General features: G+C 36.5%; 1 protein-coding gene across 1 annotated transcript; it reads right to left on the bottom strand.

Moving 5' to 3' along the window:
* Positions 1-658: 658 nt before the first annotated feature.
* Positions 659-6,629, bottom strand: LOC143569584 (phosphoenolpyruvate carboxykinase (ATP) 1-like). Its single transcript, XM_077055459.1, has 12 exons — positions 6,564-6,629; positions 6,101-6,377; positions 4,370-4,548; positions 4,130-4,283; positions 3,592-3,676; positions 2,629-2,729; positions 2,179-2,477; positions 1,845-2,018; positions 1,525-1,769; positions 1,269-1,438; positions 1,010-1,178; positions 659-925 (listed from the first exon to the last, which is right to left on the bottom strand). The coding sequence occupies exons 2-12, from the start codon at positions 6,367-6,369 to the stop codon at positions 782-784; spliced, it is 1,989 nt and encodes a 662-aa protein (XP_076911574.1). The 5' UTR covers positions 6,370-6,377; positions 6,564-6,629; the 3' UTR covers positions 659-781.
* Positions 6,630-13,051: the final 6,422 nt, after the last annotated feature.

Here is a 13,051-nt window from a genome sequence, read left to right on the forward strand (position 1 = left end):
GAAACAATTATATTTTAGGCACACATTACCATACTGCATATATGTATTGGAAAAAGAGAGTTGAGTCATACAAACAATATAAAATATAAAAAAAAATGATCTAGAGTATATTGTTTCTAGAGCATTGGCATACGCATTGAATTAAGACACTCGGAGCAAGCTCTTTGAACCATGTGTTGTGACAAGAGCCATTGAGATTTAAAAAAAAAACACATCAGAAGCAGCTTATGTGGAAAACTTACCCCCAACCCAAGTCACAATATTTTGAAATTTGAACTGGAGAGCATGTGATGCACCCTTTGTTTTGAACCCAATAATTGGGCTTTGACCCAATCCAGTTCAGCCCCCTTGTTTTGAACCCAATAGTTGGGCTTTGACCAACCCAGTTCAGCCCGTGGATGTATTCTCAACACCCTCCTTTATACTGAAGATTAATCCAAATTTTGGTTATGGGTCAAATGTGTTTTGAGTCTGAGTAGCCTTCTATTTGTTTCTCTGTTATTTTGGATCGAATTATGAATAATGGATCAAGATAATTATGGCCCAAATCCAATGGTTAGTTGAGTAGTTTCAACTTTCAACAACGTTGTATATAAAGCTAAAAGCAAGATGAAGTAAAAGGCTTCTTTGATTGAATATATAAAGATTAAAACAAAGTTCAAAATGACAGTAATTCCAAAAGTAACCAAAAACATACAACTAGACTAATATACACGTTGTATGTTAGACTAGGAAGCCTTGATTTATATCACCATACACTTCTGTCTTCAACACCATGTGATTAAAAGTTGGGACCGGCAGCGAGAATTTCCTGAGTCAGCTTATCATCCTTCCCGATCTTATGGTTCACAAACACTTCAAAGTTGTCCTTGAACAGCCCACCCAACTTCAACAGTGTCTCCTTATAAGCCTTCTTGTTTGACCACTGCATTTTTCAGTTTAACCGGACATCAATAACCATAAAAACATTTATTTTTGTTTTTAAATAAGAAACAATCACCCAACATACAGTATTCACTGGGTCAAGAATCTCTGAAGGCACACCCTCAACCTCAGTTGGAATCTCCAGCCCAAACACCTCGGTCTTGTTGTAATTTGCATTCAAAAGTTTACCAGAATGAATCGCGTCTATGATTTTCCGAGTGTACGCCAGCTTCATACGACTCCCAGCCCCATAGCTAAACAAAAAAAGAAACTCATTTACATTTATTATGTATGAAACATTGGAACATCAGCTTTTAATGAAATTATGTTATTGTTTTATTTACCTGCCACCTGACCAGCCAGTGTTAACAAGCCATCCAGTAGCACCGTGTTTCTCCATTTTGGCGGCAAGCATTTCTGCATATTTGGTGGGATGTAACATTATAAATGCTGCACCGAAACAAGCTGAAAATGTCGCACGTGGCTCCTTTACACCCTCCTCGGTTCCAGCCACCTTCACAAATAATATATACTCAATATTAATTTATTTATACGTTCTACACACCGTAAATGTTGTACCACAGAAAGTGAAATCTGTACCAGTGCAGTGTAGCCACTGATGAAGTGATACATGGTCTGAGCAAGGCTTAGTTTGCTCACTGGTGGAAGCACACCAAATGCATCACACGCCAAGAGTATGACATTCTTCGGGTGTGGGCCCACACACGGGATCTTAGCATTGGGGATGTACTCGATGGGGTATGCAGCACGAGTATTCTCTGTGACAGATTTGTCTAGATAATCCACTTCCCTAGTATGCTCATCAAATACAACATTTTCTAGCACTGAAAGTATAAAACATTAGAAAATAAAAATTATAAGCATGCTAAAAGGTTTTATAAAAATTAAAAAAAACATACCGGTCCCAAACTTAATAGCGTTCCAGATATCAGGTTCTTTTTCCTTTGAAAGATCAATACACTTGGCATAACAGCCGCCCTCGATGTTAGACACGCCCTTGTCACTCCAGCAATGCTCATCATCTCCAATCAAATATCGATTGTGATCAGTAGACAAAGTTGTTTTCCCGGTACCTAATTATTAAAAAAATATAAAACTGATTAAACATTAAAACAATATCAAAAAAGGATTGAAAATTTGGTATCGTCTAGATATGGGCTTGAGGCAGAGATATGTGGCGTGACCCACGTATGGAATGGTGATCCTCACCATCATTGATGGTGACGGGCTTACCTGAGAGACCGAAGAAGAGGGCAACATCTCCATCTTTGCCCATATTGCAACCAGAATGAAGGGACAGGATTTGTCGTTTGGGCATAAGATAATGCATGACACCGAAGAGACCTTTCTTCATTTCCCCGGCATATTGTGTGCCAAGGATGACCATTTCTCGTCTACCAAGATTTAAATCTATGCTAGTGGATGATGTCATATAGTGTGTGTAACGGTTACACGGAAACTGGCCCGCGTTGTAGATTGTGAAGTCTGGAGTACCAAAGTTCTCCAGTTCTTCGGGGCTGGGTCGGATGCACCTGCAACCTACCCAGTTATCCACTTGTACACACACATATATCTTTTTTACCTTCCGCTTTTAACTTGTGAAAACCATTATTATTTAAAAAATACAAAACTTATCTGGAGGGGTCTTTAGCTTTTGAGTATGTTACTTACTCATTTACTTACATGTTGTGCATGAACAAAGAGTGGTAAGCTCGGGCCGACACGATTCGAACTTTGATTCGGTTCTCTGGGTCCCAATTCAAGAACTGATCATTCACAAACACCTGAAAGTTCATTTAGGCATACAATTGCTAAGTGACAGATTTTATTTTTCACATTAACAAAATACACATCAGCAAATCATGTAGCTCCATCCCTGGCTTCATATACCGACAAAAATAGCCTCTTTCAAGGCCAAGGGATGATGATATCATGATTCATGATGTAATAATATCAGTATGGCATTTAGAGGAAAAATACAAGATTCTTCTCATCTATATCTATCATATCTTATCTATCTCATCATACATGCATAAAAGTGGTCACCACTATTTTTTTTGGCTGATACTATACATACACCACCACCACAAAGCAAAACACACCACTGTCGCTTCTGTCAGATAAAGGCATATCATACGGCCCGTATAACATTTTTTGAACCACACAGGCCTTATGATATGTGAAAACCATTACATGGTTCGTATGATATGTTACTGGCGTGCGTATAATATGTATAGTATGTCAGTGGTAGGCATATAGTTTTTCCCTTCAATTTTTTTTTCAAGTCAATCCCTTTGTTACATATATCAACAAAGTTATGTAGACACCTGTGATAAAATTAGTGGTGTTCATATAGGCATATATATAGCTTATCCCTTCTTTTTCTTCAATTTTTTTCAAGTCAATCCCTTTGTTACATATCAACAAAGTTATCTAGACACTTGTGATAAAATTAGTCATTTTGAAACAAAAATTGCAATTAAATTAAATGAGTACACAAATAATGCCACACGTTTAACCACAAATTCATGTCAACCACAAGTATTTAAAAGTTAAAACAATAGACAAGATAGCTAACTGGCTAAAAAAAAACTCAAAATTCAAACCAAGTTTAGTCTTCAAATCAAGAAAATAACAAAGGTGTACCTTTTCCAAAGAATTCAAGTAATCAACGGCTCTTTCTCTATTCACCAAGAAAGTCTGTTCATCCATCTCAATATTCGGTGATCCCCTGCACCAACACAAATTTTACTCAAGTCCGTCCGTTTATTTTAAGTCTATACGTACCGGGCTAACGCCTTGTCGCCTTCAGCCTCATAAGGCGCCAAACACCAAAACGCGTAAGGCATGAGGGGGGTCAAGGGGCTTGCTTGGGTGTGGGCCAGCCTATTTTTCTAACTAATCACGACCAAGAACCCAACTCACAAATTTTATTAAAAAGAACGGATTAAAAAATAATTGTGTTTTTAGTTTAACCATTACACAATATTTTTAGCAGAAGCTAGAAAGTTAGCGAGAGCCCACATTATTATGTGACAGAAACTTTTGCATTTTTTAGCTAAACCACTACACGTCATCTAGCAACAAGCGATAAAGATAGCATGTGCAGAGTGCGTTCGTGCCGTCTAAATTTATAGATGACAGAGCCAAAACTAGAAAGTTTTGGATAGAAAGAAACACATACTTGCCCCACCAGAGCTCATCTCCGGTGACGTCATCCTTAACCACACGCTTATCCTTCGGTGATCGCCCAGTTTTGGCACCGGATAAAGTTGCCAATGCACCGCTTGACGTAATGAACGATCCTTTTTCATACTTGATCGCCTGTTCATATAACTCTGTACAAGATTATATATTTTGTTAATAAATAAACAAGTCAAAATTTAGTCATTGTATAGGTTTTTGGAAAGTAAATCGTTTTTACCGGCAGGAGAGAGATTATAGAGGACATGGGTGAATTTGAGAGAGCTGTCACTAGCAGAGAATCTTGGTGCATAATGGTGGTCAGGGGCGTGTGCCACCCTTGGGGTCTCGGGTCGTCTGGCTGGGTCTCCTCGAACCACTTTCGGCCCGGTTTCTCTCGTCAGAGACGCCAATGATGCGCTGTAAATTCCAACTTTTTTTAACAGCAATTTTTTTATCTACTCTATTTTACACCCATAATACTAAACTACGTATTTGTCTAGGTTTAAATATGAGACCTCGCATCTCTACCAAGGTGGGCTAGCCCAGCTTCGATGTAAAATTCCAATTTTTTTAACAACAATTGTTTCTACTCTATTTTACACGCATAATATTAAACTATGCATTTGTCTAGGTTTTACCATGAGACCTTGCATCTAAAAGGCAAGAGTCTCTACCAAGGTGTGCTAGCCCACCTTCGCTATAAAATTACAATTAGTTTTAGGAAAATTTATAAATTAATATTTTGACTGGTCAAATTTTACCGGTCTAATATATATTAACTTTCCTTTTAAAAAAGAAACTTGTAGTTTGGTGGATTACTCTGAGTGACAGAGGAGACGTGTCAAAAAATAAATGTGTACTTTTATTTTTTACAAAAATAAATTTGTAGTATTAAAAAGTATTACAAGGTCATTTGTGTTTAAAAAAAATCAATGTTTTCTTAACGATGACGGTTTTATTTAGAACGATGACTTTTTTGTCTTTAGGTTACCCCACTCTTCGAATTTGGAGACCCTGACGTCCTATTTTGGTCAGACTACGTTGTCTTATCTAGGCTCACGCTGGCTTCAGAGTTTGGCTTGGGCGTCCCTAAGGGAAACCATACCGCCAACTGCCACTTGACAGTCATTGTGTCACCACAAGAGCAAAACTCTCTGGCGTAACACATGATGGGATGAAAACCCGGGTGGGCTCGGGTTCGAATTGACAACCTTTGCACAAGGCCTATCTCAAATTATTCATTGTCAATATCCACCTAAAAGTGACACAAGTGGGATTCGAACTTGAGTTTCCACTAGAGAACCAAGTATCCTATCACTATAACACAAGTGAGAGATTAACTATGACGTGTTAAATACGTATTTAAATGATTTTTCCTCTAATTAAAGTTAATCCAGTTATATTATTATTAAATATTTAAACATGTATATAAATCTATATATAACCAAACTATATGCTTTAGTTACTTTATCATACTATTACATGGCTATATTATTTATCATGTAATCAGATACTTTTATATATATAAATGAATATATTTAAATAATAGTAAACTAGCTTGTTTACGCTCGTAGCTAGGCTCGGCATAATGAATATGGCCTTAACCTTGTTCCGTTGTTCGTCAAATGAGTTCAATTAGACTTGAGCTCGTATGGCTCAGTTCAAGTTTTTAGCAAATAGATCTCGGTTAGGTATGAACAACTATGCGCATGTACATCCGTACGTGATCTTTGAAATATTTTAAATTGAAATTGAATGAATATCATAATATTTATCTTCAATTTTGTACCATATAAATAAGGTGGCATCAGATTCTTGCCTTCAATGTTTTACCATCCAATTTCTAGCGGACAATAGCTGGACCCCGCCATATCTCGATCAATTCGTTACGTTTAACAATTTACATATTATTTACTCCCCTACAAAAAAATAAATTCACAACTTACAATGAAGTTACGTGATAACATACCTGATGGACTGGAGCTGCTGTTTATGGCGTTCTTCTTCGGACATGTTAGCAAACGCGCCTTGAACACCGTCAAGCGGCGTTGTTGGTGCCGACTTCTTCTTTTGAAGCGAGTGCAGTTCATCGATCGTCTGCGCCTTAACAGGCGCAGAACTGTCATCATGACATATCCCGTTCTGCCTCTTCTGCGTCTGAATCTTTGGCAGCCCGTTCCTGCCCGAAGTTACTCCGCTAGCTTTTCCGCCAACATTTCCGTTCCCATTGGATGCCATCTTGAACTCTTCTGTATTCATTTACAATAATTCACAAAATGTAATTTTTAAACGACTTAGTTTATTATTAAAAAAATACTAACGGTGCAACTTGTTGCTTGTTTTATATTCACAAAATAATTAAACATCTAAACTAGTCATCAAAAACTATAAATTATTATTACAAAAATGAAATATAGAAATAGTCAGAATACTCACCGTAAATACAAACGACTACAACAGAATGGAGGAGAAAACCACGAATGATTCGATCATCAAACAGTAATAATAAGATATGTTAAGGTGGTGAGGATTGAAGGTAGATTTGGGTCCTATTTAAAGGGGTTGGGTGGGACCTACACGGTTGCTAACTAGAGTTTTAACCATGGTGGGTTGTTCGTAAGTCGTAACCATGGTTACATTCTATCACAAAATTTCACGGTGACTAATTGTTGCATCATTTTTATCCAAAGTGCCAGCGGGATGCGTGTATCATACATTAATGCACTTTGCATGGTAATAAAGTGGCATGGAATTCAATTTTGGGTTCTGAAGAAACACTAATCGACCCCGGCAGACTACGGATAATCTGGGGGTTAAATAGATGTTTCTCATGAGGATGAGGTCCAGCAGAGAAAGTTGTTCTTCAGGTGACCTGCAAAACAGACACCGTAAGCTCGTCACTGAGAAGGGGGGGGGGGTTCCTCCTTGTGACCACCCTCCGGTGTGAGAATCAGACTAGATTGCTCTGAATATAAGTGTATATTAAGAGATTGCTAGAGAAGATAAGATAATGAGATATCAGATGATGTCCTTACCATTCCAGGGTGTTGCAGTATTTATAGCCGAAGGTAGGTTTTCAAGAAGGTACAGCCGGCTGAATAGTATTCCTGTTCTACCAACAGTGGGCTACGCACAAGCCATGCTGGTTGGTGGATAGGCTGCGGCCGATAGTGACAAGGCCGGCTGTATACTGTTCCTTTACTGTCGGCTATGCACTGTTCCACCAACTGTAGGCTACGCACGTCCCATAGTAAGGGTTGGTGAGTAGGCAGCGGCTAATAGTGACAAACAGTACTAGAGGGTGCTCCTCCTCGTACTGTTGTCGGTGAGCTGTCACCCTGTGATTGGTTCATGGGCTGTTTTGGTCAGATCGTCTGTTTTGCCCATACCTTGGCAGGTATAGTACAAAAGATCTTCCAGAAGCATATGGACTGGCTCATTTGGGCGGGAGTATTCTCGCCTTGCTCATTCCTTCAGGTGACATTACTGAAGTATCAAGAGTTAGTGCCTTATGCGTGTAGCCTTGCTATCAGTGCGGGTAGCCTTCCCTGATGGCTTGTATCCGCAGCTGCGGGAACAAGCGGGGTACTTTACCATTGGGAGGCTTTCCCTGCGGGAACAGCTGGCGTACTGCGCGTAAGGTCTTCATCTCTGAGCATGGTGGGTCCTGCGGAAGCAGTTGGTCGTTGCGCAGACGTCCCTCTTCAAGGTGAGTCTTGCGGGTCCAACTGGGCTCTGCTGGGACCTACCTCTTCAGGTTCCGTCCATTACAGGAATGGATAGTTACACGTAGTTGATTAAATCTGAACTTATTTTAAGTGATTTTTTTCTTACGAGAGTAAATTTTTTCTTAAAATAGGTTTGTGTGACAGAAAAACTCGAAAGGTAGGATCGAGCATCCAAAACACGAGCATTATATTTATAGATCTAACACTAATTTAGTGATCAATATATTATCAAACTAATCATATTACAATTTGAAAACTAAACCAACTTGACTGATTTGTCAACTTAGGGTCTTTTCAAATTCACTGATTTGTTAATACGTCCTAAATTTTTCAACGATCACCACTATAATTTCTAAACATTAGCGGCATCTTGATTTTTCTTATTCATCAGCTATTGATCGTCTCAGTTCTTGATCCAGTCATTTGGATCATGGGCCAGATCTAATTTCCAAATTGAAATCAAAATCTGATTCATTTAAACGAGAAAATCGATAGCGACCATTGATCGTCTTCAGTTCTTGTTTGTGTTTTTGTGACATTCGTCGTTTTCGGTTCGATTTGTAATTGTTTGCTTATTGTAAACCTGACCTGTTTTGTTTTTTAGATATTTGGATATTAATAATTAATGAATTTATGTTGTAATCATGTTTCATACCTGTCGTTTCGTTTCAAAGTCTTTAACGGTGTTTAAAACATTTATTTTGTGCTCAAAGCAACCTAAATCAAACTACAGGGGCTAAAATTGCTAAAAAAACAAAGTTTGGCCAAGAACCCCCACCTCATGTGGCACGTAGCCAGCCCGCTTCGTGGCACAACCCACAGTTCATTTTAGCAAAATCAGTTTTTTAACGTTTTTGGTTTGTTTAAGCTCGTTTTAAAGACCGAACTCGTGTTGTAACTATCCAAACCAACCAAGACTCAACCCATAATTATTTTAGAACCCTCCAAACATGTTTTTTATTTGGAATTCAAAACTCATTTTTAAATAAACTATCAAAGTGTACCGATTTATCCACTGGGCAAAGCTTTTATCCAATCCTTCAAACCCTAATCTTTTCCCATAAATACCCACCCAAACTCAGTCATTTCTCCTGCCCATCTTCATCTTTCTCTCCCAGATAGTTTGAACTTGTAAGTTGTTTTAGCTAGTTTCGCTTAAGTTTGACTTTTATAGTCAACGAAACCGAATCTTGCATTTCAATCCGTTTCGGGTATATGTTTTTAAAGTTTAGTTGTTCCAAGTTATTTTATGTTAAGAAAATCATTTTTATCTTTATTTAATGCTTGTGGGCATTCAAACACATATTTATGCACTTTAGGCCCGTTTGAGTCGTTTTCGGGAAGTTTACTCGCTTAACTTTCTTGTTTGAGTTTGGATCTGAAAATTTTACTTTATTTTAGTTCTATGGTTTTGGACACGTGGTAACCATCCTTGGTCTCATACCGGGTCACGGACCGAACCAAAACGAACACTCGTTTAAACACTTTTATTAACTTTTAAGCAACCATATTGCATGAAACATTCGAGGTCTGAGTTTCATTTATAATTTAGTTCTATGGTGTTAGACATGTGGTAACCATCCTTGGTTTCATACCGAGTCAAGGACCAATCCAAACTGAACAATCGTTTAAGCACTTTGATTAACTTTTAAGCAACCATGTTGCATCAAACACTTTAGAACTAAGTTTTTCTTTATATTTTAGTTATTATATGGTCGATATGGAAGTGTTGAACAAATCTTGGCTTGAACCCAAGTTTCAGGTAAAAACCGCGTTAAATTGAACACTCGTCTTGATGAGTTAGTTAATGTTTAAACCACAAAAGTTCAACTTATCTTTTTAGTTATGTTTTATTTTATATTACTCATATTACTTAAGATTTTGGAAGTGTTAGAACAAAGCTTGGCTTAAATCAAGTTTTGGGTAAAAACCAAGGAAAAGTCGAACTACTCGTTTTAACGAGCTAGTCACCGTTCAAACAACCAAAAATCTTTCCTAACCATTTAAACTTATGTATTGTTTAAATTATTTATATTTCTAAAGTTACGGTATGTCGGAACCAAACTTGATTATACTGAGACCGGGCCAACTTACACTCGCTTAAACCTGGGTTTGAGACTTTAATTAATAAAAATTCTCAAACTTGTTTAAGCTACTGATCTTATTAAAGTGATTCATATATTTAAACAGTTTGGTAAGTTGGATTAGGATTTGGTGCTTTATCAAGTCCTGAACCGACTAAACCGAACAAATCTTTTTAATGTCGGATCTTGATGATTACTTTAGCGGGATCGTGCACGCTAGCACTAAACCAACCCCACTATGTAAAACTTAACAAAGGTTGAGTAAAACTAAACATCAAAGACCCGGTTTCATGTAAAATTCATTTAATTTTCATACTTTATTAACCGCATTTTGTAAAAATATAACTTAAAATTACGAAAACCCAAGCCTTGTTTTTATGAACTAGTATATCATTTATATTCTATCTTCAAGACTCAATATTGACTCAAGATCTTTAAATCTAGGACGCACATGTTAAACCGTTGGACTCGCTTTCTTGAAGTTTTTATTCTAAGTAATTCGTCATCAAAGTCACTTATTCCAAGTGAGTAATTTCATCCCCGTTTTCTCTTTTATACTTTGGTGTTGCTTGCATACTTACTTAAACAAAAATGATTTAAGACTTGTGTGACATTTGTCAATTTCGGGTTATTTTATACTTGTATTCTTAATGTAAACCCGACCCGTTTTGTATCCCGAACCTTTCGATATTATCAAAATGATGAATTGTATGTTAAATATTTGTTTTATAGTTGTTGGATCAAAAAAAACACCATTTTCGGTTCTTAAAATTCCCCGAAAACGCTCAAAACGAACTCCAGTGACTAAAACTACCAAAATGGAGACTTGAAGGACCCATTTGTAGTTTGTGATTTCTTGGGTCTATAACCAACCCATTTTCATGAAACACCCTTTATGAAAGACCCATTCAACTTACCCTATATATACACACCCATCTTCTTTATTTGTGCTTGCTCATTTCTTCATTTCTCTCTCAAATTCTTGAATTCTAAGGTTGTTCTTCATAAGCTAATCTTTCATTTTAACTAAATTCTCAATACTTAAAGATTGATGTTACAACATATATATAATATACACTCCTTGTTTACCTTCGGTCTTTCATTTCTCCGGTCTCGGCCGGTTGAAATGTCGGGCTAGTAAGGCAAGGTTACATGGAGGACTTTGTAGTCCTTGTTTATATATTTAACAAATCTAACCATATAACTTGTTATACTTGCTTAACTTCTACATATTTTAGTTTATTGTTCATATTTGTCAAGTTCCATGGTATTGGGTATGTGGTGACTAGCCTCGGTTTCATCCCGAGTTGAGAACCGAACCAAAAACCGAACTTTTGTTTAAAAGCATTATTGTTAACTTTTTGAATGTAAAACTTAAGTATTATTATTTATAAGTTATTTTACAAGTTCCATGGTAATTGGGTATGTGGTAACCATCCTCGGTCTTATTCCGAGTCAAGGACCGAACCAAAAACCGAACTAAACCGAGTTCACTCGCTTAAGACACACAAGTGTGTTTCTAGCCACCAAAACTCATATTTTTCTTCAAGATTATATTTTAAATCAATTTTAGTTAATTTATAAACATACTTGGCATGTCGGTAACCAACTTGATCTTATAACAAGTTCGAACCGATAAGGTCGTATACTCGCTTAACGAACGTCAAGGTTCTTCACAATAGAACTACATACTTGGTTAAGTCTATTTTGATTTTATTAAGTTATCTCATAACATTTATTATTTTGGGAAGTTAACTGTGAGCTTGGTTAATTATCAAGTCTCGAACCGACAAATCCGAACACTCGTTTAAACCTCGTTTTGGTATTCTTATAACCAAGGGTTTTGCAATATCGCATTTTAACCCACATTATTACTTAACATATGTTGAGTAAAAAAAGAAAAAGAAACTAATGAATAGAATACCGAGACCCGGTTTCGAGTAAACTTATTTTACAAAACTCGTTTCTTTAATTTCTCAAATATTTACATTTTAAATCCTAAACTTTATTTATTTACTTTATTTGTCATGTATTTTATTTTAAACTCTTCCAAGACTACCTACTAACACAAGACCCGTTTAATATAGGTCTTGCTCGTTAAACCGATCTCTCCGATTATTCACGACACTATCTTTCAAGTTACTTGTTAATGTGAGTACTTTTTCATCCCCCGTTTTCCATCTTTCGTTTTGGGGGTAGCATTGCATACTTATTCAAATTCAAATGATTTATACTTGAGTCTTAAACCACAACACGTATTGTATATGTTTACTTAAATAAATGCTCGATTTGGTGTTATATGCTTTACATGATTATGTGCAAATTCTTGAATACTAAGGCGGGTAGCCTCTTGAATGCTAAGGCGGGTAGCCTCATCAAAGTATGATCATACGTTAATTCCAAGTATATATGGTATCCCCATATAGAAAGGTGTCGTCAATGTATTCTTATTGACGGTTCGTCAATGTATTCTTATTGATGGTTTTATTATCTAAATTGTTGCTATTATTTATTGTTTTCATATACTAGTTGTGGATTTCATACTATATACTTATTGTCCAAAACTATGAAAATTGCTCACCAACCTTCGTGTTGACAAACTTTATTTTATGCAATGTTACAGGTTTGATGTTAGCTTGATTGGATTACTTGAAGAAACTTATTATCTTGGCTTTAGGATATTAGAAAATAAAAGAACAAGTTATTTGTTTATCTATCTTTTTGGCATTATGTATGAACAATTGTTGTGTTATTTATGATGATATGGATTTAAATGAGTTGTTTAAATATTGTAACTTTATAGTGTCATTGTGCAATGAGCAATCATGTCGCGCATCGACGTTTCCGCCTTCATTGGTCGGGGTGTGACAACTTGGATTCTCAACCGCAAACTCAAGTTATGTGTTACTTAGAATAATTTTTCGATTGTGTATTATATGTCTCATATGATTAATTGCTAAATGTTTATTGCTTTTGTTGGTTGGCCTCGTCCTCATCCTCAATAAATATGATCACACACTCCTCTTGTAATTTGGTAGTTTTACCTATTATAAATGAGCCTTATTTATTTTATTATTTATATACCGCAATTGTCATTATGTGACAACC

Source organism: Bidens hawaiensis, unplaced genomic scaffold (genome assembly GCF_021521415.1).
Source record: "Bidens hawaiensis isolate Kalapana, Puna unplaced genomic scaffold, B.hawaiensis_p1.1 tig00024619_1, whole genome shotgun sequence".
NCBI classification, from domain to species: domain Eukaryota; kingdom Viridiplantae; phylum Streptophyta; class Magnoliopsida; order Asterales; family Asteraceae; genus Bidens; species Bidens hawaiensis.

What these genes read in the sequence shown, in the direction of transcription:
- LOC143569584 (XM_077055459.1), bottom strand. Translation starts at nt 6,369, where the DNA reads ATGGCATCCAATGGGAACGGAAATGTTGGCGGAAAAGCTAGCGGAGTA. An exon ending in TCTTTGTTCATGCACAACAT is followed by an intron (nt 2,478 to 2,628) that starts GTAAGTAAATGA and finishes GGTAGGTTGCAG; the next exon opens with GTGCATCCGACCCAGCCCCG. An exon ending in CCTCTTCTTCGGTCTCTCAG is followed by an intron (nt 2,019 to 2,178) that starts GTAAGCCCGTCA and finishes TTTAATAATTAG; the next exon opens with GTACCGGGAAAACAACTTTG.